Source organism: Triticum dicoccoides, chromosome 6A, assembly GCF_002162155.2.
Source record: "Triticum dicoccoides isolate Atlit2015 ecotype Zavitan chromosome 6A, WEW_v2.0, whole genome shotgun sequence".
NCBI lineage: Eukaryota > Viridiplantae > Streptophyta > Magnoliopsida > Poales > Poaceae > Triticum > Triticum dicoccoides.
In genome coordinates, this window is record NC_041390.1 from 52081069 (window position 1) to 52107775 (window position 26707).

The 26707-nt window shown below is 46.3% G+C and overlaps 1 protein-coding gene and 1 pseudogene across 1 annotated transcript; one reads left to right on the forward strand and one right to left on the reverse strand.

The window, feature by feature from the left end:
- The first annotated feature begins 6536 nt into the window (after positions 1–6536).
- Positions 6537–7306, forward strand: LOC119315626 (annotated as a pseudogene).
- Positions 7307–13748: 6442 nt separating this feature from the next.
- On the reverse strand, positions 13749–15617 carry LOC119319434 (putative F-box/LRR-repeat protein At5g02700). The gene is made up of 3 exons (XM_037593915.1): positions 14745–15617; positions 14522–14656; positions 13749–14419 (listed from the first exon to the last, which is right to left on the reverse strand). The coding sequence occupies exons 1-3, from the start codon at positions 15615–15617 to the stop codon at positions 14123–14125; spliced, it is 1305 nt and encodes a 434-aa protein (XP_037449812.1). The 3' UTR covers positions 13749–14122.
- Positions 15618–26707: the final 11090 nt, after the last annotated feature.

Below are 26707 nucleotides of genomic sequence, written 5' to 3' on the forward strand. Positions count from 1 at the left end.
CCCTCCCGCGTCCCACCCTCCTCCGTCTCCAAGATAATCTCCCAACACCATGGCCCCGCACGCCGGTTCTCCTTCCACTGACCGCTGCGCCTAGGTGGAGAGCTAGCTTCATTCCCAGGCCCTCGCTAACCTCGAGGAGCTTGATATCGCTTATGGCATATGCAAACCTGAAATGTAAAGAAGCAAATCCAGTACAGAGAGAAGGATATTTGCTAATAGGAAAAATGTAAACGCTATAGAAGAGCACGACAACCAAAGTAAAACAAGCAAGAAAGACAGGCGAGTCGAACCTATCCAGTCGAAGAGGCAAGGCGAAGCGAACGAACAAAGAACCTATGGATGGGAAAAAACAAGAAACAAGGGTACATCAACTCACACGCATTTCGTCGAACAGAAGGAGAGCAAGGAAGAAGGTACCTCCTAGAACAGCCACTCGCATACGACACCGGGATTGATTGATCTGCAGTAAGAAGGAAACGAAGAGCACGGTAAGCAACGGAACCTAGTACAGCAGAAGACAAAGAGGAACGGCGAAAGCAAAGAATTCGCAAGTGTGTTGAACAGAAGAAGAAAGGCCAAGCTGCTATCCAGCGCTGTCACACGAAGCGCGGCCGTCAGAACGCAAGTGTAGAGCGAGAGCCCGCCAACCTCTGCGTCCAAGAGGGCGTTGAGCCCCGAGACAGAGCAGCACATCATATGTGCCCTTCTCCTTGCCGCCGGCAAACATGAGTCAGTGGTGAGGCGGCGGCCGGTCGGCATCACCTCTTACACTCCGCCGCGGATCCGTCACTGATGCCTGACCTTCGGCCACCCTCGTTACACTAGTAGAAAAGGGGGCAAAGGTCCAGGCCGGTCAGCCCATTAGTCCCGGTTCAGTCATGAACTGGTACTAATGTGAGCATTGGTTCCGGTTCGCGCGGCTAAGGCATTAGTCCCGGTTCACCTAAGCCCTTTAGTCCCGGTTTGAGGCACGAACCGAGACTAAAGGGTGCGATGCTCTTTAGTCCCGATTTGTGTCTCAAACCGGGACTAAAGATTAGACCTTTAGTCCCGGGTTGAGACACAAACCGGGACTAAAGGGTGCAATGCCCTTTAGTCCCGGTTTGTGTCTCAAACTGGGACTAAAGGTCCCATTTCCAACTCTACCCCCCTGGTCGCTTTTTTTCTGAAAAAATCAAAAGAAAATGATAAAAACTTCAAAAAATAAAATCTTTCGAGAGGTAGTTATATTACTACATCTACTAGTTAGGAAAATTTAAAAACTTAAATTTGGGCATGTTTTGCAAAAAATGTAAAACGGCTATAACTTTTACATACAATGTCGGAAAAAAACGTATAATATATCAAAATGTTCAGAACGAAAATCCGCTTCCGATTTTGACCGTTTGCAAATTTTTAGAATCCTCAAATTCTAAAAGGAAAAAAAGTTATGCTCAAATTTCAGTTTTTTTTTAATTTTGTTAAATCTGGTCAAACTATGGTCAAACTACTTATTCAAGAAGTATTAGTGTTACTAAATAATTATTCAAGAATATTAGTGTTACTAAATAATTATTTCAGTTTTTTTGAATTTTGGTCAAATATGGTCAAACTGTGGTCAAACAATGGTCAAACTACTTATTCAAGAAATATTAGTGTTACTAAATAATTATTTCAGTTTTTTTGAATTTTGGTCAAATATGGTCAAACTGTGGTCAAACTACTTATTCAAGAAATATTAGTGTTACTAAATAATTATTGTTTTTTAGAACAATAGTTTCAAATTCAAACAGTGAAATGTGTGACTTCATGCTCAAGCTAAATTCCTGAGGGTTAATAGGATTGACATCTTACTATTGTCAGAAAAACAACAAGTGCAGACTTGGAAACGAGAGAGAATAGAACCCGGAAGTTAAGCGTGCTCAGGCTGAAGTAGTGAGAGGATGGGTGACCGTTCGGGAAGTTAGATGATTTGGAATGATGAGGGATGATTAGAGATTAAAGGTTAAATTGAGCAGTGATGAGGGGTGATTAGAGATTAGAGGTTAAAATAATTCAGAAATTTGAAAATAAAAAAATTCAAAAAAAAATTCATAAAATTTCCTTTAGTACCGGTTGGTGTTACCAACCGAGACTAAAGGTGGACCTCCAGGCAGCGGCCACGTGGGGGGCCTTTAGTCCCGGTTCGTATAAGAACCGGGACTAAAGGGGGAGGCTTTAGTACCGACCCTTTAGTCCCGGTTCCAGAACCAGGACTAAAGGCCCTTATGGACCGGGACTAAAGGCCCTTTATCTACTAGTGAACAAAAGTCTACTCAAACATCATAGGATAGCAACACATCATTGGATAATAATATGAAGCAAAAAACACCATATTCAAGTAGGGGGTACAACAGGTTGCAGGATAATGGACCGTTGAATATAGATGAGGGAAGGTGGTGGAGGTGTTGATGAAGACGACGACTTTGTTGGAGTAGATTGCCGTCACGATGGTTCCCCCGACAGGCGCTCCGGCGTCACCGGGAGAGAAGGGGAGAGATCCCCCCTCCTTCTTATTCTTGATTGGCCTCCCCCCTAGATGAAAGGAGGGTTTCCCCTCTAGTCCTTGGCCGCCATGGCTCCCGGAGGGCAGGAGCCCCTCCGAGATTTGATATCTCTCCCTCCCTCTCTCTCTCTCTCTCTCTCTCTCTCTCTCCGTTGTTTCATGAATCTGTTTTCTGGCCGAAAACTGTTTCTTATATTCCCGGAGATCCGTAACTCCGATCCGGCTGAAATTTTAACACCATATTTTTCCCGATATAAGCTTCCTTGCAGCCGAAGGACTCCAACCGACTTACGAGGTGGCCACAAGGCAACCCCGCGCGCCCCAGGGGGGTGGCGCCCTAATGCCTTGTGAAGGCTGCGGGCCTCCGTTTGCATTGATTCTTCCTCTCAAAAATCATATATATTAAAAGAAAATCTTTGTAAAAAATTATCGCGTTTGAAATTCGTTTGATATGGATTTTCTTCGAAACAAAAAACAAGCAAAAAATAGGAACTAACACTGGGCACTGGATCAATATGTTAGTTCCAAAAATAATATAAAATGTTGCAAAAATTTGTGAAGTTGTAGAATATTGACATGAAACAATCAAAAACATATAAATACGATGAAGATGTATTGTAGACTGCGGATTTGTGGACAAAGCTATACATTGTCATAAATGCAATCAATAAGATATGTGTAAAAATTAAAAGTAGTCATATCATTTTCAAGCATAATCAACATATAGCAATTAAAACTGCATCCATACATATGTTGATAGAAAATGTGCAGACATTACATAGTAGAGATAATATCAGTGGCAGTCATAAAACTTGCATCTGATATTCAATTTAGTGCTAAAAGTTATAAAATATGTCATTGCAATCATATAACTTGCCTATGCGTGCAGATACGGTCGATTCTTCCATATGCAGCCGTATCTAGTGCTCATATCGCGTCTTAGCATGAATGTGGCCCACATATCAGTGGGCGGGGGAGTGGTGAGGCGTTGGGTGAGCCAAGAATGATTGTTTTTATGCAGAAAACACCATCAACTTTTATTTAATTACGCACCTTCAGGCTTCAGCCCATAGTGGCTCGTGAGAAACATGAATTAAAAATAGTGCCAAGGGGATTCTATTCGATGCCCCACACTCCATAAGCTAACTGCACTATCCACTCAACCCGAAATAAATTGATGCAAGTAAGATAAACGAAATGTTCTTTAACACAATGTTCGCTCAGCCCAACAAAGGAATAAACCAAAACTAAAGACATGTCGTGCTATTCCCCGCATGAATAAATAGATGTAAGAAAAGAATTTAAGTTCTGTTGTTTTGGACAAAAAATTGTTCATGCGTTAAAAAAATCCGTGACATCTAAAAAAATATTTAAACATTGTAAGACATATTTTTGTAATTATAAAAACGTAAGTTGCATTTTAAAAAGGCTCACATTTTTAAATAAAAATCTGGCGGGGAATATAAATGTTCGTGCATCTGTTGTTATTTATCTTGTTCTATTTAAGAAAACTACACGGGGAATAGAATTTCTCCATGACATGTGCATATTGTCATGAGAGCGGGATCATGCTGATTAAGCATCCATTTTTTCAAATTTTTTTAAAAAATTCGGACAAATCAGATGAACTATATTTTCAATTTAAAGCTATTCAAATTCAAACAAAATTTCCACTGATTTGTGTGAAACAAATTTAAGCACATTCAGTCTGCACTATATCTTCTTTTATCTAGATTTTTTAATTTAAAACTATTAAAATTTAAAACAAATAGTTGATTTGTCAAAAAATTCAAAAATAAACAAAAGATCTGCCGTGTTATTCCCTGCAGGAATAAATGTATCTAAGAATACAACTTAAATTCTGTTGTTTGTGACATTTAAAAAATGTTCATGCGTTACAAAAAAATATGTGACATGTAAAAAAATTTAAATGCTGTAAGAAATATTTTGTAATTATAAAAAACGTAATTCTCCTTTAAAAATGTTCACACATTTAAATAAAAATCAGGTGGGGAATATAAATGTTCGTGCATATATTTTATTTATCTTGTTCTATTTATGAAAACTATGTGGGGAATAGAAATTCTCCATGACATGGGCATATTATGAAGAGAGCGGGATCATTCCGATTGAGCGTCTATTTTTTTCAAATTTCAAATTATTCAAATTTTAAATTTCTTTCAGACGATGAACTATATTTTCTTTTGTCTAGATTTTCAAATTTAAAGCTATTCGAATTCAAACAAAATTTTCATTGATTTACCTGAAAGAAGTTTTCGCACATTCATTATGCAATATATCTTCTTTTATCTAGATTTTTTAAGAGAAATATATTCAAATTCAGAAAAATAATATCGAGATTTAATAAAAAAATTGAATTCGAACAAAAATTTGGTTGATTTGTCCAAAAAATTTACGTACATTTATTTTGCACTATATTTCCTTTTCTCTTGATTTAAAATTTAAAATTATTTAAAATCAAACAAAATTAAGTTGATTTGCCTGAAAAATTTATCTAGAATATAAATTGTTTGCTAACATAGAAAAAAGATTGAATACAGAAGATTAATTATGTATATATCTTTAATTCATGTCAAACATCAGCCGGTCGAGTGGTTATCAAGCATTGTTAATCGCAGCAGGTCGACGGTTGAAATCCGAGCTCTACAGTTTAATTTTATTTGAGGATTTCTAGCGTAAATAAATAAAATGCAAGGGTGGTTTCTGAGAAAAAAATAGTTGTGTCTTTAATTTTTTTGAGGATTTTTATTGTAAATAAATAAAATGCAAGGATGATTTCTAATAAAAAATAGTGCTCGTGGATCCCCTTGGCTCTACTATGTGCTGACAGGTGCGTAATTAAATAAAAATCAAAGCCGTTTTCTACCAAAAATGTGGATTTTGTCCGTAAATAAATAAAATGCAAGGGTGGTTTCTGAGAAAAATACTAGTGTTTTTATTTCATTTGAGGATTTTCATTGTAAATAAATAAGATGCAAGGGTGGTTTCTGAAAAAAATAGTGCTCGTGGATCCCCTTGGCTCTACTATGTGCTGACATGTGTGTAATTAAATAAAAATCAAAGGCATTTTTACAAAAAGAATGTGGATTTCCAGTGTAAATAAATAAAATGCAAGGGTGGTTTCTGAGAAAAAATAGTTGTGTTTTTTTATATGAGGATTTTCATTGTAAATAAATAAAATGCAAGGGTGGTTTCTAAAAAAATAGTGCTCGTGGATCCCCTTGGCTCTACTATCTACTGACAGGTGCATAATTAAATAAAAATCAAAGGCGTTTTCTACAAAAAAATGTGTGGCTCACCCAACGCCTCACCACTCTAACCGCTGTCATGTGGGCCGCATTCATGCTGACACGCCACGTGAGCGCTAGATACAGCGGATACGGAAGAGTAACCATATCTGCATGCATAGGCAAATTATGTGATTGCAATAACGTATTTTGCATCTTTTAGCACTAAACTAAACATTATATGCAAGTTCTATAACTGCCATCGATATTACCTCTACATAGTACTTCCTCCGTTTCTAAATATTTGTCTTTGTAGACATTTTAAATGGTTACAATATACGGATGTATGTAGACATATTTTTGAGTATAGATTCACTCATTTTGCTTCGTATGTAGTCATTTGTTGAAATCTTTAGAAAGACAGATATTTAGGAATGGAGGGAGTAATATGTTAGGAATTACTAACAAACACTGATGTAGAGAAATTGAACTGGTTAGAAGTTTATCAGAAAAAAACATTTTTTTGCAATAGACCAAAACATAATAGCTCACTATCGTGGCTCAAGCCATCTTTTTTCTCGTCATTTTTTTTCTTGCTGCTCGTACAAGCATAGGCTAGTGCCCAACTAGGAACAGGTGCGTCGCCCCATGAATTTCGATTGGGCAAAGTACTTTCTTTGAAGGTGGGCAAAGTATCTTCAGTAGGACATATAAAACTGGGAGGAAACTGAACCTCTCGTTCGTCATGCTTCTAACTGAATCCCTCGCCGCGTGCTGCCCGGCATCGCTCTCAACAAGCCCTCACGCCGCCCGCCTCGCCACCGCTGTCACCAACCTCCGTTCTGCCGCCGTCACCCAGGTCCAAGAGGAATGAAGTTTAGTCGGCCACACTGCTGCCAGGGAAGCCAAGTGGGGCGCTGCTACAGCTATGTGCGCCCACAACGATGCTGCTGCCTGTGCCGTCCCCGTCCAGGCCCCCTGGGCTCGAGGCCTCGCCAACGCCGCCACTGCCGTCCAGGAGGCCAGTACGCTGCACCCCTTCGCCCGTGCGGCGCCGTAGAGCCAATGCTTCTGGTGCTGTTGGCCTGCAGTGCCTTGCGCCGTTGTTTGAAGATCGTAGGAGGCCGTCCTGCCCACCCCGGCTCCAACACCGCCTCGGATTCTTACGGCGCGCCATAAAACAATGGCCCGAGTCTCCATCTCCAGGGTCGGCGGCACCTTCTCGCTGCATAAGACAAAGACGGCAAGCCGCCCCAAGGCCACGCCCGTGACTCGCGCGGCAGAAATCCTGGTCTGTCGCTCTCTCGGCATTGTCAAGGATGAAGAGGACGTCACCGCCGCAGCCTTGGACGCTTTCGCGGACCACTTCAAGGAGCATCTATCGCCGGAGGTGCTCACAGCCATGAGAGGCCTGTTTAAGCTAGACGACGCCAATGTAGATGCTGTGGAGGAAGCCCTCCTGGCGCATGGAGGAGCAGGGCCGGTCCTGAGATTTCAGGGGCCCGGAAGGAGTCTACAACTTTGGGGCCCTTAATACAAACATCATGACAAATCAGTATTGTATACAAGATGTTTCCAATAAATGTTGTTGTCATTAACGAATTAACTATGTTCTTAGGGCCTCTTACATTTTTGTCGTCGATGTTGATGCCAAAATTTTCTTCCGCTTCAATTTAGAAGTTTTCTTAGTTGGCTTCTTTTCTTCCACAACAAGTATCCCCAACTCATCATTTTCTCTTCTTTTTTTTCATTCTACTCCCTCCATAAACAAATATAAAATATTCTAACTCTTTTCTTATTAGGAGGTAGCATACATTTTAATGTATTTATTCACTTTGTATTTATTTACGAAGGGAGTACTAGATATCATACATTGTAAACGACAGTAATACATAGCACAAATTGTTAGGAAAAAAATTGCATCGAAGTTTGAACGATGCATGCTATGCATAATGTAAATTACGTAAATTAGCAATATACGTATAGGAAATAGGGATTGATTGTATGGCATACCTTGAATCATACAGATCGGTGTCGCCATGTAGGCGAACACTTGTCGAGTGCTCGGCGGCTCGGCTCGGCAATGGCACCGTGTTGACTGGAATCTGGCGGGACACTCTATGATGTGCGTGTGTGTTCAAGGCCCAAGGACAGGGTAGCGAAGTTCATCGGTGTATTGCCGCAGTCAGGGCCATGGAGTTAGATCATCCAGCGCCTGCCTGACGGCAACTCGCGATCGGGGCCCTGAACTACAGATCGTAGGAAAGAGCCAGAGATGCATGATTCAAAGAAAGAAATCGTTGATTAAGGAAAGAAAGAAACCACTGATTGCTTGCGTTGGTTAGCTGCATTTGCGTGGCTGGGGTACATACGTTTTTAGGCGAGGATGGGCTACCTACGTAGCATACAGAATACCTGGCACGGGGCCCCTGTATTTGGGGGGCCCGAGGCGGTCACCCCCTCTGCCCCCCCCCCCCTCCTCAGGGCTGGCCCTGGGAGGAGGAGGCGCGCTGGACCTAGAGAGGGCCGACGAGGAGGCCGTGCTGCAGTAGGCAGCGTCCTGAGCCGCTACTCATAATCTGGGTTGTTAGTTGCTATGTTAGTACAACTATTTGTATGTTGCCGGATGGTTAGGTGCTGGGTCAAGTTTCAGCTTGGTAGCGAAGTGTGTGGGCGTGCTGTATATGCGCCATGTATCAGGTTATCTATGCAATCGTGGGTGTTGGTTGTCGCATATGTGTGCACACAAATTGCTGTTCTCGCTGCTAGTTCAGATGCTGCCATGTTTCTTCTTGCCTATGTTTAGTGGCTATGCTCCAGGGTCCTTACTGTTAATTTATGTCAGCACAACCAGTAAACTTTCTGAGCTGAAATGTCCGGGGCCTTAACTGTCTGAATCGGCGGTCGACAATTAATGCTACTATCGCTTCCTCCTCCTGTCATGTAGTGTGCCTCCAGGAAACGAAGCTTGACAGTATCGATCAGTTCACGGCTGCTTTCTTGGGGGGGCCATAGGCTATGTAACTTCGCACAACGTCCAGCAAATGGCACCAGGGGTGGTATCCTTCTTCTTTGGGATGACCTTTTGGTGGAGATGTCCAGCATCATCATCACCACCTTCTGCCTCTCGGCCATGGTCCGTGTCAGAGACTCAGGTGTGAGCTTCAAGATAACCACCGTTTACGGCCCCACCGACCACTCGCTCAAAGATGTGTTCTTTGCTGAGCTCGTTGGCCAAAAGCCACCCGCTGGTGTGGCTTGGATCGTCTCCGAGGATTTCAACAAGATTTACCGGGCAAGGGATAAAAACAAGAGGAACGTGAACTGCAACCGTATAAATTGGTTCCGTGCAACTCTCCATAGTTGTGAGCTCAAATAAATCCACCTCCAGAATAGGAGATTCACATGGAGCAATGAGAGGTCCAACCCTTTGCAAGCTCGACTCCTTCTTTTGCAATGCAGAGTGGGACAAAACATTCAACGACCACGTGTTACATGCACTCTCCTCGTCCCTCTCCGACCACTGCCCGCTTCTGCTTGCTGAAGATAAGGGGCCAAGGAGGCCTAGGACCTTCAAATTTGAGAACTTTTGGGCTTCTATGCCAGGCTTCTATGACATGGTCCACAAGGCATGGGCCGAGCCAGTTGAGCATACCGACCCATACATGATCCTTTTCCACAATCTCGAGAAAACGGTGACGCGTCTCACGGAATGGAGTAGAGGCCCTTCTCTAAAGCCAAGATCCACCTCCATGCCGCCCTCTTGGTGATCCTCTGCCTCAACATTGCTCAGGAGGGAAGGTTGCTCTCCTCTGGGGAGCGCAACCTTCGAGCTCGGCTTAAGAGAAGGGTCATAAGCTTGGCCGCGCTGGAGAAAGCACGTAAAAAGCAGTGTGCTAGAATCACAAACATTAAGGAAGGGGATGCCAACACCAAATTCTTTCACCGTCGCGTTAACACGAGAAGGAGGAAAAACTATATTCACCAGATCATGAAGGATCAAGGGTGGGTGACCGAACACAATGCCAAGTAGAAGATAACCCATGACCACTTCTCGCAAGTAATGAAAAGAGGAAGCGGGAGCACGAAGGACTTCAATTGGGAGGAGCTCAATCTGGAGTCGCATGACCTACGTGAGCTTGATGCTCCCCTCTCTGAGGCGGAGGTCATCGAGGCGATTAATAGCATGCCTGGCAACAAGGCGCCTGGGCCAGATGGCTTCACCGGCCTCTTCTACAAAAATTGTTGGGGCATCATCAAGCACGACCTCATGAGGGTGATTCAACGCTTTGACTCCCTCCACACAACAAACCTACACTGACTCAACTTTGCGAATATTGTGTTGCTTCCCAAGAAGGATGGGGCAGAGAGTATCGTCGACTTTAGGCCCATTAGCCTCATTCATGCAATCGCCAAGATCATCGCGAAGGTGCTCGCTATCCGGCTTGGCCCGCACATGTCCGCCCTTGTCTCCAACGCTCAAAGTGCGTTCATCAAAACACGGAGCATCCACGACAACTTCATGCATGTTAGAAACCTTGCGCGATGCCTACACAAGAGCAAGACTCCCTCTCTCCTTTTCAAGCTGGACATCCGCAAGGCATTTGACTTTGTCAAATGGGAGTACTTGCTTGACCTCCTTTGGAGGCGAGGTTTCCCAAGCAAATTTCGAGAGTGGATTGCGGCTCTGCTATGCTCCTCATCTTCGAGGATCCTCTTGAATGGGGTAGCTGGTACCCCCATCAAGCATGACCAGGGACTACGACAAGGGGACCCCGCCTCTCCCCTCCTTTTTGTGATAGCTATTGACCAATTGAAGCAAATCCTTGATGTGGCGACAAGGAAGGGCCTTCTTCACAAGGTCCGAGGGAGAGGGGTCATGGGGAGAACCTCTCTCTATGCAGATGATGCGGCTGTGTTTGTAGCGCCGATCAAAAGAGACGTAGACAACCTCGCGGCCATTCTGCGAGGTTTTGGTGAAGTCACTGGCCTTCGCACCAACTTCCATAAGAGCTCAATGGTCCCTATTCGGTGCGACAACCTTGACTGGGGCCACATCACGCAAGGGCTGCCGGTTGTCAGGGCTTCCTTTCCGCTCCGCTACCTGGGACTCCCGCTATCTGCGTGGAAGCTGAAGCTCGCCGACCTACAATTTCTTGTCGATAAAGTGGCAAGTAGACTGACTACATATGATGGCCAAAACATCACCACCATTAGCCGCGCGGCCCTTGTTAAGTTGGTCCTCGCTTCCCAAGTGATCTACTTCATCATGCCACTTGTCATACAACCCACCATTCTGCAAAACATCGACAAGCTTGAGAGGGCCTTTCTATGGTCGGGGTCGAATACGACATCCGGGGCAAAGTGCAAGGTCAATTGGGATGTTGTCAGTTGGCCGCTCGCCTATGGTGGACTAGGGGTCCTCAACACCAACAAGTTCACGCGGACTTTGCGTTTGTGGTGGCCTTGGTACGAGTGGAAAGAGCCCATGAAGTTGTGGATCGGGAGTGGGAACCCGTGCGATGAGGAGGACCTCAACTTTTTCTACGCCTGTACCACCATCACGATTGGGAACGGTGCGAAGACTCCATTTTGGGACTCCCCTTGGCTCCTTGGTCGCAAGCCCAAAGACATTGCTCCGCTCATTTACGAGACTTCCCCCCAGAAGCACTGGAAGGTACGGGAGGCCCTCAAGGACAATGCGTGGATCCTCAAAATCAGACCGCCCGCATCGGTTTCCATCAAGCATGTTGCGCAATTCTTCACCCTTTGGATGCTGCTGCACGAGGTGCACCTGGATGAGCTCACTGAGGATGACATCCTATGGAAGCACACGAAATCTGGGCACTACTCCGCGGCCTTCGCTTACAAGGCACAATTTTTGGGCTTGGTCCTCTCCCCCATGGACCAAATGGTCTGGAAGGCTTTGGCCCAAACAAAAGTCAAGTTCTTTGCTTGGCTCGCGCTTCAGGATAGGATCTAGACTGCTGACAGATTGGAGAAGCGAGGATGGCCTAACTGTGGCCCCTGCCCCTTGTGCCGACGGATGCAGGAATGTGGCCCTCATCTTTTCTTCAGATGCCGCTTCACTCTCAGGCTTTGGAACATGGCTATCCAGAAATTTCGCATCCACGTCATGGACACGTCCACATGGCACATGTTTGACTCCATTCATGCCTGGTGGGCGAGCACATGCACCACGGGCACCACCGACAGAAAAGTAAAGACATCGATTACCATGCTAGTGTCATGGGTCATCTGGAATGAGCGCAACGCAAGAGTGTTCAGGCAAAAGAGCGCACCTCCGCAAATCTTGCTCGGCATCATTGAAGACGAGGCAAACCTTTGGATCAAAGTTGGGGCAAAGAAACTAGGGCCTTTTTTATTGCAAGAATAATTGTCATGCCGTAACTTGGGTGTGTATTTTAACAAACTCTCTCTCCTCCTTATTTAATATATGAGACAAATCTTTTGCCTCCGTTTCAAAAAATACTGAAAACTGCACATGTTTGACGTAATCTCAAAGAGTGATTTGCTTTTGTGGTGTTATGAACGCTTATAATATCATTACCATGTTGAACTCGATGATATCTTTGCTATGAAAACCGTTGGTGATGATATATATGATGCAAGAGTTTTTATATTAATTAATATGATGATGATGATGATGATGATGATGAGTTATTATATCATTTATGAAAGAAACTGTATATTAGTTTCAACTGGATGGATTCTAGCTAAGTGATCAAGTATATGCCATATCCATATTACCTCGATCACTTAAGTAGGTGATTAAGTATATATAATATGGATATGACATATACTTGATGACTTAGCTAGGATCCACGCATCCAGTCAAACTAATCACCTAATGATTTAACAACTCATTATAATGTAAAACAATCGCTAAATTAAATTGAAAACACAAAATTAAAGTAAAATAAAAAATAAAACCAAAACACACCCAAACATTTAGTACCAACCGGTACTAATGTCCTACGCGCCCACGGAGCTGACTCGTGCCACGTGGTTGCCCTTTAGCACCGGTTCGTGCTGAACCGGTACTAAAGGGGGGGGGGCTTTAGTGCCTACAATTTAGTGCCGGTTACCGAACCGGCACTAAAGGGCCTTACGAACCGGTGCTATTGCCCGGTTCTGCACTAGTGACCTGAGCGGTAGCGGTTACCATGCAATGAGCTTGGCTCCACTCAACAGCATTCCTACAATATTGTATTCAAAAGAAAAGAAAAAACTGTGCCCACCGCAATTGGTACAGTAGCATTCTTATTCCCAGCTATCTTGCACTAGTTAGTATATACTCCCTCTGTCTCATAATATAAGAACATTTTTTACGCTTGTCAAAAACGTTCTTATATTATGGGACAGAGGGAGTACCAAATGTTCACCACCCTGTTTTGGGAATACTTATGCTCTAAGGGCATGTACAATGGTGCTATCTTAGGTGCACTACATAGGATAATTGCTGAGGTGTAGGAGAGAGAATCCATAAAAAAATATTTGTCTTCTCTTATTTAAGAGATGATCACTTAGCTCGATATGTGTCACCATGATTTTAGGAATAACTAGTTATTTTAGATAAGACTATGAGATAACCCATTGTATACATGTTTTATTGTCATCATACATGCAAGGTTTAAGATAAAACTATCATATCAACCATTATACATTCCCTAATAAAAACACCATAGCTCTACAACATGCCACTCAGTACTGGAAAACTATGCACGTCCAGCAACAAAAATGGAGCCAATCTAGTCAAAACTGTTCTTTCAAGAACTCGGATCTCTTCTACCTAAGGATAGCCTACCCCACCCACAGGCCACAGTGACAAGGATCCAGCAAAAGCCTGGTTTTGCAAGCAACAAACATGTCTAGAAAAACTAAATCTCTCTGGCAGTAATGTAGAAAACAAGTTGACAAGCATGAAGCAGTACACACAAGGATCCCTGCCAAAGCCAACATTATTTTCAGGTCCTTGGCCAAATCCAATGCTTTACTTGCTCTAGGAAAGAGTAAAATTACTAGCTACTGATCTACAAGATCTTATATTTCTTTACAGAGGGAGTAGCTAATTTGTACAAGACAGATGGCACTAAGTTACATTCAGTAAACTCAAACTTCAATACAATAAGTTACTGGAACTACAAAGCAACTATAGACTAGAAACAGAGCAGACAGTGGAAGATGGTGTAATCTTCAGGTATCAACACCATCTACCGAATGAGCACAAGAGACTTCAATCTTCAGGCATTAACCCTGTCTAAGGCTGTCGGAAGGGGTCGGCTACTGACCGACCAATCATGGTTATGCTTATTGACATGGTACTCGGTCAGTATGAAATAGTCTTGAATACAAACCGAGCATGTCGAGAGGCTCTGTTTTCCACTTGTAGCAGCTTGTGCTCATAACCCACCATTTCAATGCCGTAGTGATTATACGCTTCAAATTCAATTTTGTCTAGCACCTTTGCATTCAATACAAAGAACCTGGCAAATTCAACCTGTTTCCCATAGCCCTCGAATGGCTTAAACACCACTTTTTTGAGATGGGCCTCAAGGCATTCGATTGGATGTAGTGGGTCATGCTGAGGCTCATTTTGCTGATCCATATCATGGTGTTTACCAAACTGCGACATGGGAGGAAGAGGCATATGTTATGGCAGTAGCTAACTAGACTATACTATGTGAATCAAATCAGACACTTAAAGCAAGCAAAAATGAGTACTCACGGTGACATGGAGCCTCTCCAAACAGGGAAACCACCTGAGAATGTTAAGAACTGCATGCAGCTTATCTGCAGAAGATCTGAGAGCCAAAACCTTTACGGTGCGCATGGAGTTTGCCGAGCTGACCAGGCTTATTCCCTGAAGAAAGCAAACAATGGACATAAAAATTATCATCTGCATGTCGGGGTGGCGAATGCAAGATTAGATATGACAACGTTGCTGCTACCTGAAAGAGTAGGATATTGGAGACGGCGGCTATGAAAGGGCCCAATATCTCCAGCATAGGCGCCCTAGCTACCCTCATAGTCACACGATCGCTTCCGTAATAATACGGCAACAGCAGCCTTACAAGGCGAGGAGCATCCAAGATCACCAGTTGTGCCATTTCACTAGAGCTATGACTGAAGATAATGGTCCTAAGAGTCGGCGAGCTAACACGGAGGCGACCAGCAGCAGAAACTTCGGCCATGTATAAGCTCTCCAAGGCATGGCAGCCGGAGAGCAGCGCGTGCAAGACGTCCTCTGAGATGGAAGTGTGAAACAGGGTGAGCTTCCTGAGATTGAGGGAATTCATGGCCGGCACGATCTCGCCGGGGAAACCACAACCGTTGATCTTGGCAGCCAGGATGGTGGTGGATGCGGAGCGGAGCACTGATGCCAGCAGCCGCGGGCTGGCGTGAGCGATGTCGAGCTCCTCGAGGTTGGCGAGGGCCCGGGAGTGAAGCCAGCTCTCCGCCTGGGCGCAGAGGTCGCCGGCGCCGCGGCAGTGGAAGGAGAACCGGAGCGCGGGGCCCTGGTGATGGGAGATTATCTGGGAGACAGCGGAGGGTGGGACGCGGGAGGGAGTGGGGACGGGGCCGGCGGCGCCGGGGGGGCGGGTGCTGACCTCGAGGTTGAGAGGCGCGGAGCGCCAGAGGTGGCGCCATTGGCGGGAGAGGACGGGCGTGCGGCCGCCGTCCTTGGTGGGGAGGAGGGAGATGATGATGCCGAGGATGTCGTCGGGGAGCCTGATGATGAAATCCTCGCCGCCGCCGCTCCGTGCCCGCTTCCGTGCGGTCCCATGGGATTCGCGCGCCTCCCCCGCGGCCTCCTTCTCCATGGTCGGCAACTGGCGACTGGCGAGGGGTAAGCCCGCGTCTCACACTGTCACTGGGTTTATGGGGATGGGGCGCTCGGTAACTGCAGGCAGTGGTGCGTCGTGGTAGTAACTTCTCCTGTTCGTAAAGGTTCAACCTCCCATGTTCGTCTCACGCCCCGCCAGTTTTTTAACTCCTTCGGTTCGATAACCGCCACCCACGCACGAACGTCTCCGTCCTGCGATCCCCAACCGCCGCTGCACCGGGGAGAAACACCAGTTCCCCATGAACGGACGTGGCTGTTCGTAGCGTTATGTAAATCCTGTACTAATCATCAATGGAATGGAATAGACGGTTCGACTTATTCATTCACAAATCACAACACGCCCGGGACGCACCTTCCCGGTGGATCTCGTTCCAAGGAGAAGAATGCCGCTCCGGGATCTTCCGCTCCACGCCGGCAAGCCAGCTGCCGGTGGCACGGGATCATGGTGGCGGTGCTGGAGGGGCGCCGCTTGAATTTGGTTGGGGATCATTAGTTGATGGGAACAAGAAATATTTGGTCGCCGGTCGTCCGAATTGGCTGCTATAAAGCAATCATAATTTGCTCTTCCTATCTCATTTAGGCCTTGTTCGGTTACACCCCTCCACAAGAGGATTGGAGGAGATTTGGGGAGGTTTTGACTTGCAAGGGATTAAATCCACTTCAATCCCTGCCAAACCCCCTTTGAATCCCTCTCAACCGAACACAGCCTTAGAGAGGCCCGGAGATTTTTTTTATTTTTTATTTTTTACGAAAAGAACTAAGATCGATTATAAAAAGTTCACCAGAAATACAAAAGCATCTAGACACAGAGTAAAGATTACGTCAAGGTCCTTGGATCACCGTCGTTACCAAAACGAGCCACCGACATGCCTGACGCTGCTCCCAAAATGGAGCCGGGCTGGCCTTATATATGGAAGTCGGGCTGGCCTTATTCCACACTAGTTAAATGATTGTAGACTAAATTTCAAAATTGGGTTAGTCGATTTTTGAGAGCTCGCCAGAGTTCGTCAGGGGAAAGGGAGGGGCTCGGGTGGGGACGGTGGTTGTGGGGGGCGGTGGTCTGGCGGTGGTGAGGCCTCGCCAAAACGTAGAAAACTCGACGTAGGTGGGGGCGAGGGTGGGGGGTTGGGGTGGCGGAGGAACACAGACTGCGGGGGGCGTTTCAGGGGAGGGGGGTCGGGGCCGGTGGTTTGGCCGGCGGCCCGTGCTGTGTTCTGTAGGGAAAGAATCAGATATGAGGAAGAAGATGGCTTAGGAGACGTAGGATCTTCATCCAACCACCTGAAATGGTCGACTGACCCAAATGACGAAATTCACGTGACTTGCATGCAGACATTCCTTTGTATTCAGTACCATCATCATAGCTGCTTAGCACTGCTCTCAATCCATCAAGCTAAATAATGTGCCACTCATAATTCCAAACTTGTTGCTCAAATATAAATCTGATATGATGTTGATATTACTAAAATAGATAACGTTTAATTGGTCAGCTAATGTTCCTACTTTACTTTCGAAAAGCACGTGCATCACATATAGAGAGACATCAGGGAGTTGCATTCTTAATGTGCTCCGGTTCATCATGTGTGTGCACTGCGCAACGAACATTTTATTATGCAAAATCTGCTTGCTCTTCTTTAGCATGTTTCTCTTCTGTTCTTTTTTAATAAGTACTATCTCCGTTCCTAAATACAAGTCTTTGTATAGATTCCACCATGGACTATATATGGAGCAAAATGAGTGAATCTACACTCTAAAATGTATCTGTATAGATCTGCATGTGATTCATGGTGCAAATCTCTACAAAGACTTATATTTTAGAACGGAGGGAGTATGATAGTAGTGCTATATGTTCCTTGTAGTGAAGAGGAGTAGGGACAATGTAGAGGTCTATTCGGTCGGTTGTGATGGACACTTTCAACTCTTCGGGCCTCTTTGATTCGTAGGATTTAACATAGGAATAGGAATTGTAGTGCCTGCCCACTTGAATCCTATAAGATTAGTAAGGAAATGTGGGGAGCTGTGTCGCCTTTCAGAGTTACACTGATATTAACAGTACCACACCTTCAGTTGAAGAGAGGTGGTATCCGAAGATTTTCTAGCTGTACCGAAAATAGTAGCCCATATTTTCCAGCAAGCTCCACTTTCCTGATTTTACCTGTGATGCTTACGGTTTTTCTGTTATATCTACACTATGATCTGTGTAGTTGCTTTGTTTCGCACTAGCAGCAGTCCACTCTTGAAGCTAAACAACACACCAATCATAAGTCCAAATTTTACTTCTTCAAATATGAATTGTGATATGATACTGATATTAGTTAACAGACACACATTTAATTGGTCGGCTAGTGCTCCCACTTGATTTTCCAAATGCACGTGGCCACATATAGAGAGGCATCATGGAATTGCATTTCTTTGTGCGCTGTGATTCATCATGAGTGGGCAACCAACATTATATGCAAAGAAGCGGAACCTCAAGAATATGCTTCCTCTTTTGTTCTTTAACATGTTCCTTATCGGTGCAACGAACCCTAGGTCCATTGCCCAGACTGTGCACAGGTGCAAGAACAAGACTTCAGCACCAAGATCAGATCAGAGCACGCGAGCTCAGTTCTCTTTGAAGGATCAAAGTGCAGATCAAGAAGACCAAGACTAGCCCAAGAGGCAAGATACAACTATGAGAAGAACCTCCCTTGCCGGGCAACCGAACCTGGCGAGGATGAGATTACCCCCGGAAGCAAGCCCCCAAATCATCCCGGCAGGCCTGCCGGGGCTCGTGGAGGCAAACCACTCCACCGCTCCACCTCACGAGCAACACAAGTCATCGATCAGTGCGGTGTCAAGCTGCAAAGTGACAAAGTGACTAAGCCCCGAGGAAACCTTGCCGAGCAAGAGCACATCGCTTCTCCACCATTTTCCACCATCAATCCAGCAAAGCAGGAGTAGGGTTTTACGCCTCGTGATGGCCCGAACCTGGGTAAAACTGCCCGCGTGATCTCTGTCGTGCTGCTTTACGCTTCTCCTCTCTTTGTGCAACGTGCTGATCCCCCCGCCAAACCAAAAGGGGCTCTTGGTCCCATAGGTTGTCGTGGTTTCCCACGACATCTTTGGCGCGCCAGGTAGGGGGGTCACTTGCGCGAACCCGAGAGCGTAAGCAGCGCGTTATCTTCACCACCATTTTCATCATCGACGGCTCCATCGACTATGACGCCCAAGAAGAAGTCTGGTGCTGCATCTCACCCGTCCACCTTGAAGGACCCCTCGCCCGCGACCACCGACGCCACGGGGAATGCGGAGGTGCATGAACGTGGGCGATGCGAGGGACATGGTTTGCCAAGGTGGCGTTGTCATCACCTCCCCCGCGGCTGAAGCAGGAGCGGGAGGTACAGGAGAAGGACAACATCAACAACATCCTGGCGACCATGCTCTACGAGGTAAGGATAGAAAGATTATTCCTTCTGCCCTCTTGGCCTGGCCGAGGGGCATAGTCACGGCGGTGACATTCGTTCCGAGGCAAATCGTAACCCTACGGACGCCCCCGCCGTGGGCGCGGTCGCAGGACATGAACCGTCCCCGGAGCAAACTGGCCCAGCGAATGCTCTGAATGGAGTCGTTGGCCCGCGCGCGCCTTCACCTCGTCACCACGCCATTCCAGCGACTGGTTCCCGACAACGGGAGCCCGGCGCAGCCACCGTCGGCACTGTCAGGAGCCAGGCGACGCTGCGGTCCACATCATCATCGTCGATGCCAAGCCCCGCTTAGAAGGCTATGGCACGGGCCCAGATGCTACTGAGGTTTCTGCCGGCAGCTGATTAAATGGGTGAGTGGAGAGGCACCATTCAGAGTTTGATTGGCTTTGCTGAGGCTGGGGGCTCACAGCGAGCTGGCCGCCATGGCCTCCCCAGACGATGACGACTTGTATTGTTGGCCGTGAGGAAGGGGCCACCCTCACGGTGTAGTCCCCTCCATGGCAATTAGTGCAGGAGCCGCAAAATCAAGAACCCGATGACGTCTTGATGGCCTCTTCCGACCCTCGAGTGCACCAAGGCCAACGGCGGGCCCCGGAGGACAGGCGAAGGGAAGGCGCGCGCATCGCCGTCGCGACAACCACCGTCGGACCAATGGGTGTGATGGCCCCGACGTCGACGAGCCCGCGCTCGAAGATGGCGGGTGCCTTCCTTTCGAGGTTGGGTGCCTTGCCTTCACTCATGAGTTGTCGCAAGTCCGTTGGCCATCTGCTCGCACGTTCAAGCCAGAGATACCCGAGAAGTATGATGGGAGACTGAACCCGACAGAGTTCTTGAGCATCTACACCATCGCTGTTCAAGCTGCCGGGGAGAGATGAGAAGGTGTTTGCCAACTACTTCCCTTTGGCACTCAAGCCAAACATGAGGTCTTGGCTGATGCATCTATCGGAGAACTCCATTTCGACCTGGGCTGACCTCTGCCATGAGTACATTGGCGCCTTCATGAGCGGCCACCAAGAACCAGGGCGGCCCAGCGATTTGCAACTTCTCCAACAGAAAGAAGGAGAGACTCTGCGAAAGTACTTGCATAGATTCAATCGAGTCCACAGAAATATCCCAGATATCCACCCGACAACTATGATAGTTGCCTTCCAGTCCAATGTGCGCAACCGCAGGATACGTTCCAAGATGAACGTTCGGTTGCCCAAGACTGTGAAGGAGCTTTAGAACTTGGTGGACAAGTGTGCTCGGGTGGAGGAAGGGAGGAAACTTCCTGGAGAGGAAGATTGCATCGACATCGACTCGGAGGGTGATGACGAGTCCATCAGTCAGAACAAGAAGCACAAGGACAAAGTAGTGCTGACAGTTGAGGGATCGGGCATGCCTAGTACCGACAAGAAGGCTAAGGCCGAAGCCCCCGGCTATCAAATACCTCCCACTAAAGCTCAAAGGGCCAGCTCGGCACTGGTTAAACAGCCTGCCTGAAAACTCTATCGGCAGCTGGGAGGACTTGGAAGAAGCCTTCCTTGACAACTTCCAAGGTACATATGTACGACCACCAGACGCCGATGACTTAAGCCACATAGTCCAACAACCTGGAGAGTCAACCAGGAAATTTTGGACTAGGTTCCTAACCAAAAAGAACCAGATCATCGACTGTCCGGATGTCGAAGCTCTAGCGGCCTTTAAACATAGCATCCGCGACGAACGGCTCGCCCGCCACCTCGGCCAAGAAAAGCCGAAATCCATGGCAGCCCTCATGGCACTTATGACCCGCTTTTGTGCGGGTGAAGATAACTGGCTAGCTCATAGTAAAAACACGGCCAACGATGCAGGCCCCTCTAAGGCCAAAAACAGCAACGGCAAGCTCCGACGTAACAGGCACAAACACCAAAGCAATGGTAATAATACCAACGACACTGCAGTCAACACCGGATTCAGCTGCTCCAAGTCCAGCCAGCGGAAGAAACCGTACAAGAGAAACAATCAGGGACCATCCAGCCTGGACCGCATACTCGACCGTCCGTGCCAAATCCATGGCACCCAAGACAAACCAGCCAACCATACCAATAGAGATTGCTGGCTTTTTAAGCAAGCCGGCAAGTTAAATACCGATAACAAGGAAAAGGGATCGTAGAGCGAGGACGATGACGAGGAGCTCCTGCAGCCAAACACAGGGGGGCAAAAGAAGTTTCCCCCTCAGGTCAAAATGGTGAACATGATATATGCTACACACATCTCCAAGAGGGAGCGCAAGCGCGCACTCAGGGACGTCTATGCGATAGAGCCAGTCGCCCCAAAATTTAATCCATGGTCGTCATGCCCGATCACTTTTGATCACCAGGATCATCCAACCAGTATCCGTCATGGCTGTTCAGCCGCACTGGTCCTAGACCCAATAATTGATGGGTTCCACTTGACGTGAGTCCTGATGGACGGTGGCAGCAGCCTCAACTTGCTCTATCAGGATACAGTGCACAAAATGGGCATTCATCCATCATGGATCAAACCCACAAAGACTACCTTCAAAGGAGTCATATCAGGTGTAGAGGCCCGCTGTACGGGCTCAATCACGCTCGAGGTTGTCTTCGGATCTCCGGACAATTTCCGAAGTAAGGAGTTAATCTTCGACATAGTCCCCTTTCGCAGCAGCTATCACGCACTGCTCGGACGGACCGCATTCGCCCGATTCAATGCAGTGCCACACTATGCTTATCTCTAACTCAAAATGCTCGGTCCATGTGGCGTCATAATAGTCAGTGGAAATACGAAACGCTCCCTCCGTACAGAAGAGCACATAGCTGCCTTAGCAGCAGAAGTACAGATCGACCTTCTCAAGCAGAACCTTAATTCGGCTGCCGAGCCCACGGACTCCGTCAAGAGGGTCCGAACTACACTGCAGCAGGACAGCTCAGCTCGTCAGGAGCTAGACTAGCAATTCGGCCTCTGTCTTAGTCCCAGTCAAGTAGTGGCATTCGTATCACGCATACATAACTACGCACTCAAAATTCCATGGGCATCGACGGAGGCATAGCTAGTTTGTGATCCACAGTACGGCTCAACCGACACCGGATACACACATACTTTCACTTTTATTCGTTTCCTTTTCAGGTCTCAATCCCGCAGGCCCCATCGGATGGCCTGATCATCAGTCCTCTTGAAGGATAAACACACCAAGACGGCGAGAAACGCAGACGTACGGGGGATTTTCAAGGTGATTTCATTAACAATCACTCTACCTGTTTTTCAGGACCCACATGCAGCTCTCCCTTGGTTTTGGCATATTAAATAGCATGTTGCTTATCGCACTACTTGTATCAATGCGCCTCGACGTATTAATCAAATTACAATGAAAACAATTCGCGGCTGGAGCTTTAAAGCCCCAGCTTATCACCTTTGCACCTTTTCTGTTTTTTTTCTTTCTGTTTTTTCTTTTTCTTCCTCTCCTGTGGCTTCCTATGCATAGACATGTCATAAAAGAACAATTCATGCACACAAAATAAAGGCCAATGCATAGTATAAATAGTTTCTTGCAATTTTTTCGTGTTGGAAACGTAAAGAGGCGGAGATGTAGTTCCTCTCTCATAATAATTGCAAGTAGGAGCAGCAAGAACATGCATATTATATCTATCAAAATCATCATGTGTAATATTAAAACACAACCCATCAATATAATCCTTAATAAGGGTAAACTTCTCCGATATAGTGTGGTTGGGAGAATTCAAAAAGATGATAGGACTATCATGCGTGGGTGCAATAGCAACAATTTCATGTTTAACATAAGGAACTATAGCAAGTTCATCTCCATAAGCATAATTGATATTGGCATCTTGGCTACAAGCATAGCAAGCATCATCAAAAAGGGATATTTCAAGAGAATCAACGGGATCATAACAACCATCATAGCATTCATCATTCGGTAAGCACGAAGGGAAATTAAACAATGTATGAGTTGAAGAGTTACTCTCATTAGAAGGTGGGCACGGGTGATCAATCCGATCTTCCTCCTTTTGTTCTTCGCTCTCCTCCTCATCTTTTTCATCCAATGAGCTCACAATGTCATTAATTTCTTCTTCCATAGACTCCTGCAAAATATTAGTCTCTTCTTGGACAGCGGAGACTCTCTCAATAAAATCATCAATATCAGAATTGAATTCATAATTCTCATAGCAATATTTAAGGATAGCTAATTTTTCAGGTCTATAAACTGAATCATCAAAATTTTCACACTCTTTAAACAAAGATTCAATTTCATAAGCACCCATAAAAGCAACAAATTCTTCTATTTGTTCCACATCATAGTAATCATATATACCATTAGCATAAGAAGCCAAGGTTTTATCATCATTAAATTTGCATGAAAAGGGAAGGTGTGGAGCCTTCATCCTAGAGCAACAAGTATAATCATATCTCAAGCATAGTTCCCGAGCATACCAATGCAACATATGAATTTGATCCCATAATAGTTTCCCTTTTTGAGTCAAGCGATAATCCCTAAAGTATTCACGTTGATCCAACGTGTCTCCCATAACATAATTGAATGGGGTTTTCTCAGGATTATCAAAGTAGTACATAATATTTTTCACATAACCAGCATCGAGGGTTTTAGGAGGTTCCCCATCTCCATGAGTAGCAGGTACACCTAATTTTTTTGGTATTTCTTGTTCCATATCCATAACTAAAGATAGAGAACAACTAAGAACAGCAAATAAAAATTACTTGGTGATAAAGCAAACAAGCACACACGAGAATATTCACCCCACGCTATTGCTCCCCGGCAACGGCACCAGAAAAAGGTCTTGATAACCCACAAGTATAGGGGATCAATTGTAGCGTCTTTCGATAAGTAAGAGTGTCGAACCCAACGAGGAGCTAAAGGTAGAACAATTATTCCCTCAAGTTCTATCGACCACCGATACAACTCTACGCACGCTTAATGTTCTCTTTACCCAGAACAAGTATGAAACTAGAAGTACTTTGTAGGTGTTTTTGGATAGGTTTGCAAGATAATAAAGAGCGCGTAAATAAAAAGTAGGGGTTGTTTAGATAAAGAAGCAATAAAGTTAGTATAGCGAGTGTGGAAAAGTGGTGGTAGGAGTTGCGAAATTGTCCCTAAGCAATTGACTACGTTACTAGACCGATAGCAAGTTTTATGTGGGAGAGGCCACTGCTAGCATGTCATCCGTGCTTGGAATTCTATGCACTTATGATTGGAACTATTAGCAAGCGTCCGCAACTACTAACGTTCATTAAGGTAAAACCCAACCATAACATTAAGATATATTGGTCCCCCTTCAATCCTGTATGCATCAATTTATATGCTAGGTTGAAGCTTCTGTCACTCTTGCCCTCCAATACATAGTACTATCAACATACAACTAACCCTATGGTGTGATCCACGCGCGCGCTCATATGATGTGCACCAAAGTACAGCAACATAACCACGAGCAAATTAAACCAATCATAGCAATTCATCAACCACCAATAGGACAACGAAAATCTACTCAGACATCATAGGATGGCAACACATCATTGGATAATAATATGAAGCATAAAGCACCATGTTCAAGTAGAGGGTACAGCGGGTTGCGGGAGAGTGGACCGCTTTAGAAAGAGGGGGGAAGGTGATGGAGATGTTGGTGAAGATGGCGGAGGTGTTGGTGTAGATTGCGGTGATGATGATGCCCCCCGGCGGCGTTCCGGCGCCACCGGAAGCGAGGGGGGAGAGCCCCCCTTCTTCTTCTTCTTCTTCCTTGACCTTCTCCCTAGGTGGGAGAAGGGTTTCCCCTCTGGTACATGGCCTCCATGGAGGCAGAGGGGCGAGAGCCCCTCCGAGATTGGATCTGTCTCTCTGTCTCTCTCTGTTTCTGCGTTCTGGGATTCTGCCCTTTCACCGTTTCTTATATTCCCGGAGATCCGTAACTCTGATTGGGCTGAAATTTTAACACGATCTCTATCTGGATATTAGCTTTCTTGTAGCGAAAGAAGGGCATCAACCGCCTTACGGGGTGGCCACGAGGGACCAGGGCGCACCTGACCCCCTGGGGTGCGCCCCAGCCTTGTGGCCCCCTCGGGCATCATCTCGCATTGATTCTTCTTCCAAAAAATCACATATATTCCAAAAAAAAATCTCCGTCAGTTTTTATCCCGTTTGGACTCTGTTTGATATGGATTTACTGCGAAACAAAAAAACATGCAACAAACAGGAACTGGCACTGGGCACTGGATCAATATGTTAGTCCCAAAAAATAGTATAAAAAGTTGCCAAAAGTATATGAAAGTTGTATAATATTGGCATGGAACAATCAAAAATTATAGATACGACGGAGACGTATCAGGAGGTCGCCCTCTTCTTTCTCCCCTCATCAGGGGGAGAGTCGCTCTCCTCCTCGTCGTCGTCTTCGGCGACGGAGGAACGGGTCTTGTCTTCGGACATTATGTCTGAAGTGACCTTGCGGCAGGGGCCACTCCAGACCCCCTTGGCCTTCCCCGTGGCCTTCTTCTCTGGTGCCTTGTAGGGCGCCGGCACCAGCATCTTTGCTAGATGCGGGATGACTGGTTCTTCAGGCAGCGGAGCCGGACATTGCATCCACTTCGCCCTCTTCACCCATTTCTGGAGAAGCAATGATGATAAAAGTTCAGACACCCTCCTTGAAATAAACAGGTAGGGGATGTGTTAAAAACTTACCTCGCTGGCAGGGTGGTTAATGTCGTGCCCGTGGTCCGAATCTGTGGCCGGCGGTGTCTCGTTGCCCTTGAAGAGTAACCTCCCGACATCTTCGTGAGTGGTCTCGAAGAGCCTCTTCAGGGTATGGTGATTTTTCGGATTGAACTCCCATAAAGGGAGACTTCGGCTTTGGCACGGAAGAATCCGGCAAACTAGCATCACCTGGATTACGTCGACGAGCTTGATGTCTTTGTCCACCATGCTTTGGACGCGCGTCTGTAGCGCTATCAGCTCGTCTGACGAAGACCAATTTGGGCTCTTCTCGACCCAGGAGGTGAGTCACATTGGAGCACCAGAGTTGAATTGGTAGCTGCGGTCCAGCCGGCATCGCGGGGTTCTGTGATGTAGAACCACTCTTTCTGCCATTCCTTGACAGTCTCCATGAAAGTACCTTTCGGCCAGGAGACATTGGTCAGCTTACTCACCATGCGCCTCCGTAGTCTGCGTGCTCGCCATCCACCACCTTTGGCTTCACATTGAAGACCTTGAGACATAGCCTGAAGTGGGGTTGAATGCGGAGGAAGGCCTCACACACAACGATGAACGCCGAAATATTGAGGAAGGAGTTCGGGGATAGATCATGGAAGTCTATCCCGTAATAGTACATCATCCCGCGGACGAAAGGGTGGAGTGGAAACCCTAGCCCACAGAGGAAGTGAGGGATGAATACCACCCTCTCATTGAGCTTCGGTGTGGGGACGACTTGCCCCTGGGCTGGAAGACGATGGGCGATTTCCTTCGCTAGATACCCGGCCGCCCGAAGCTCAGTAATGTCCTCCTCCTTGACGGAGGAGACCATCCACTTGCCTTGACCTCCGGATCCGGACATGGTTGAGTGCTAGCTTGAGTGGGAAGAATATGGGAACTTGGGCGTTG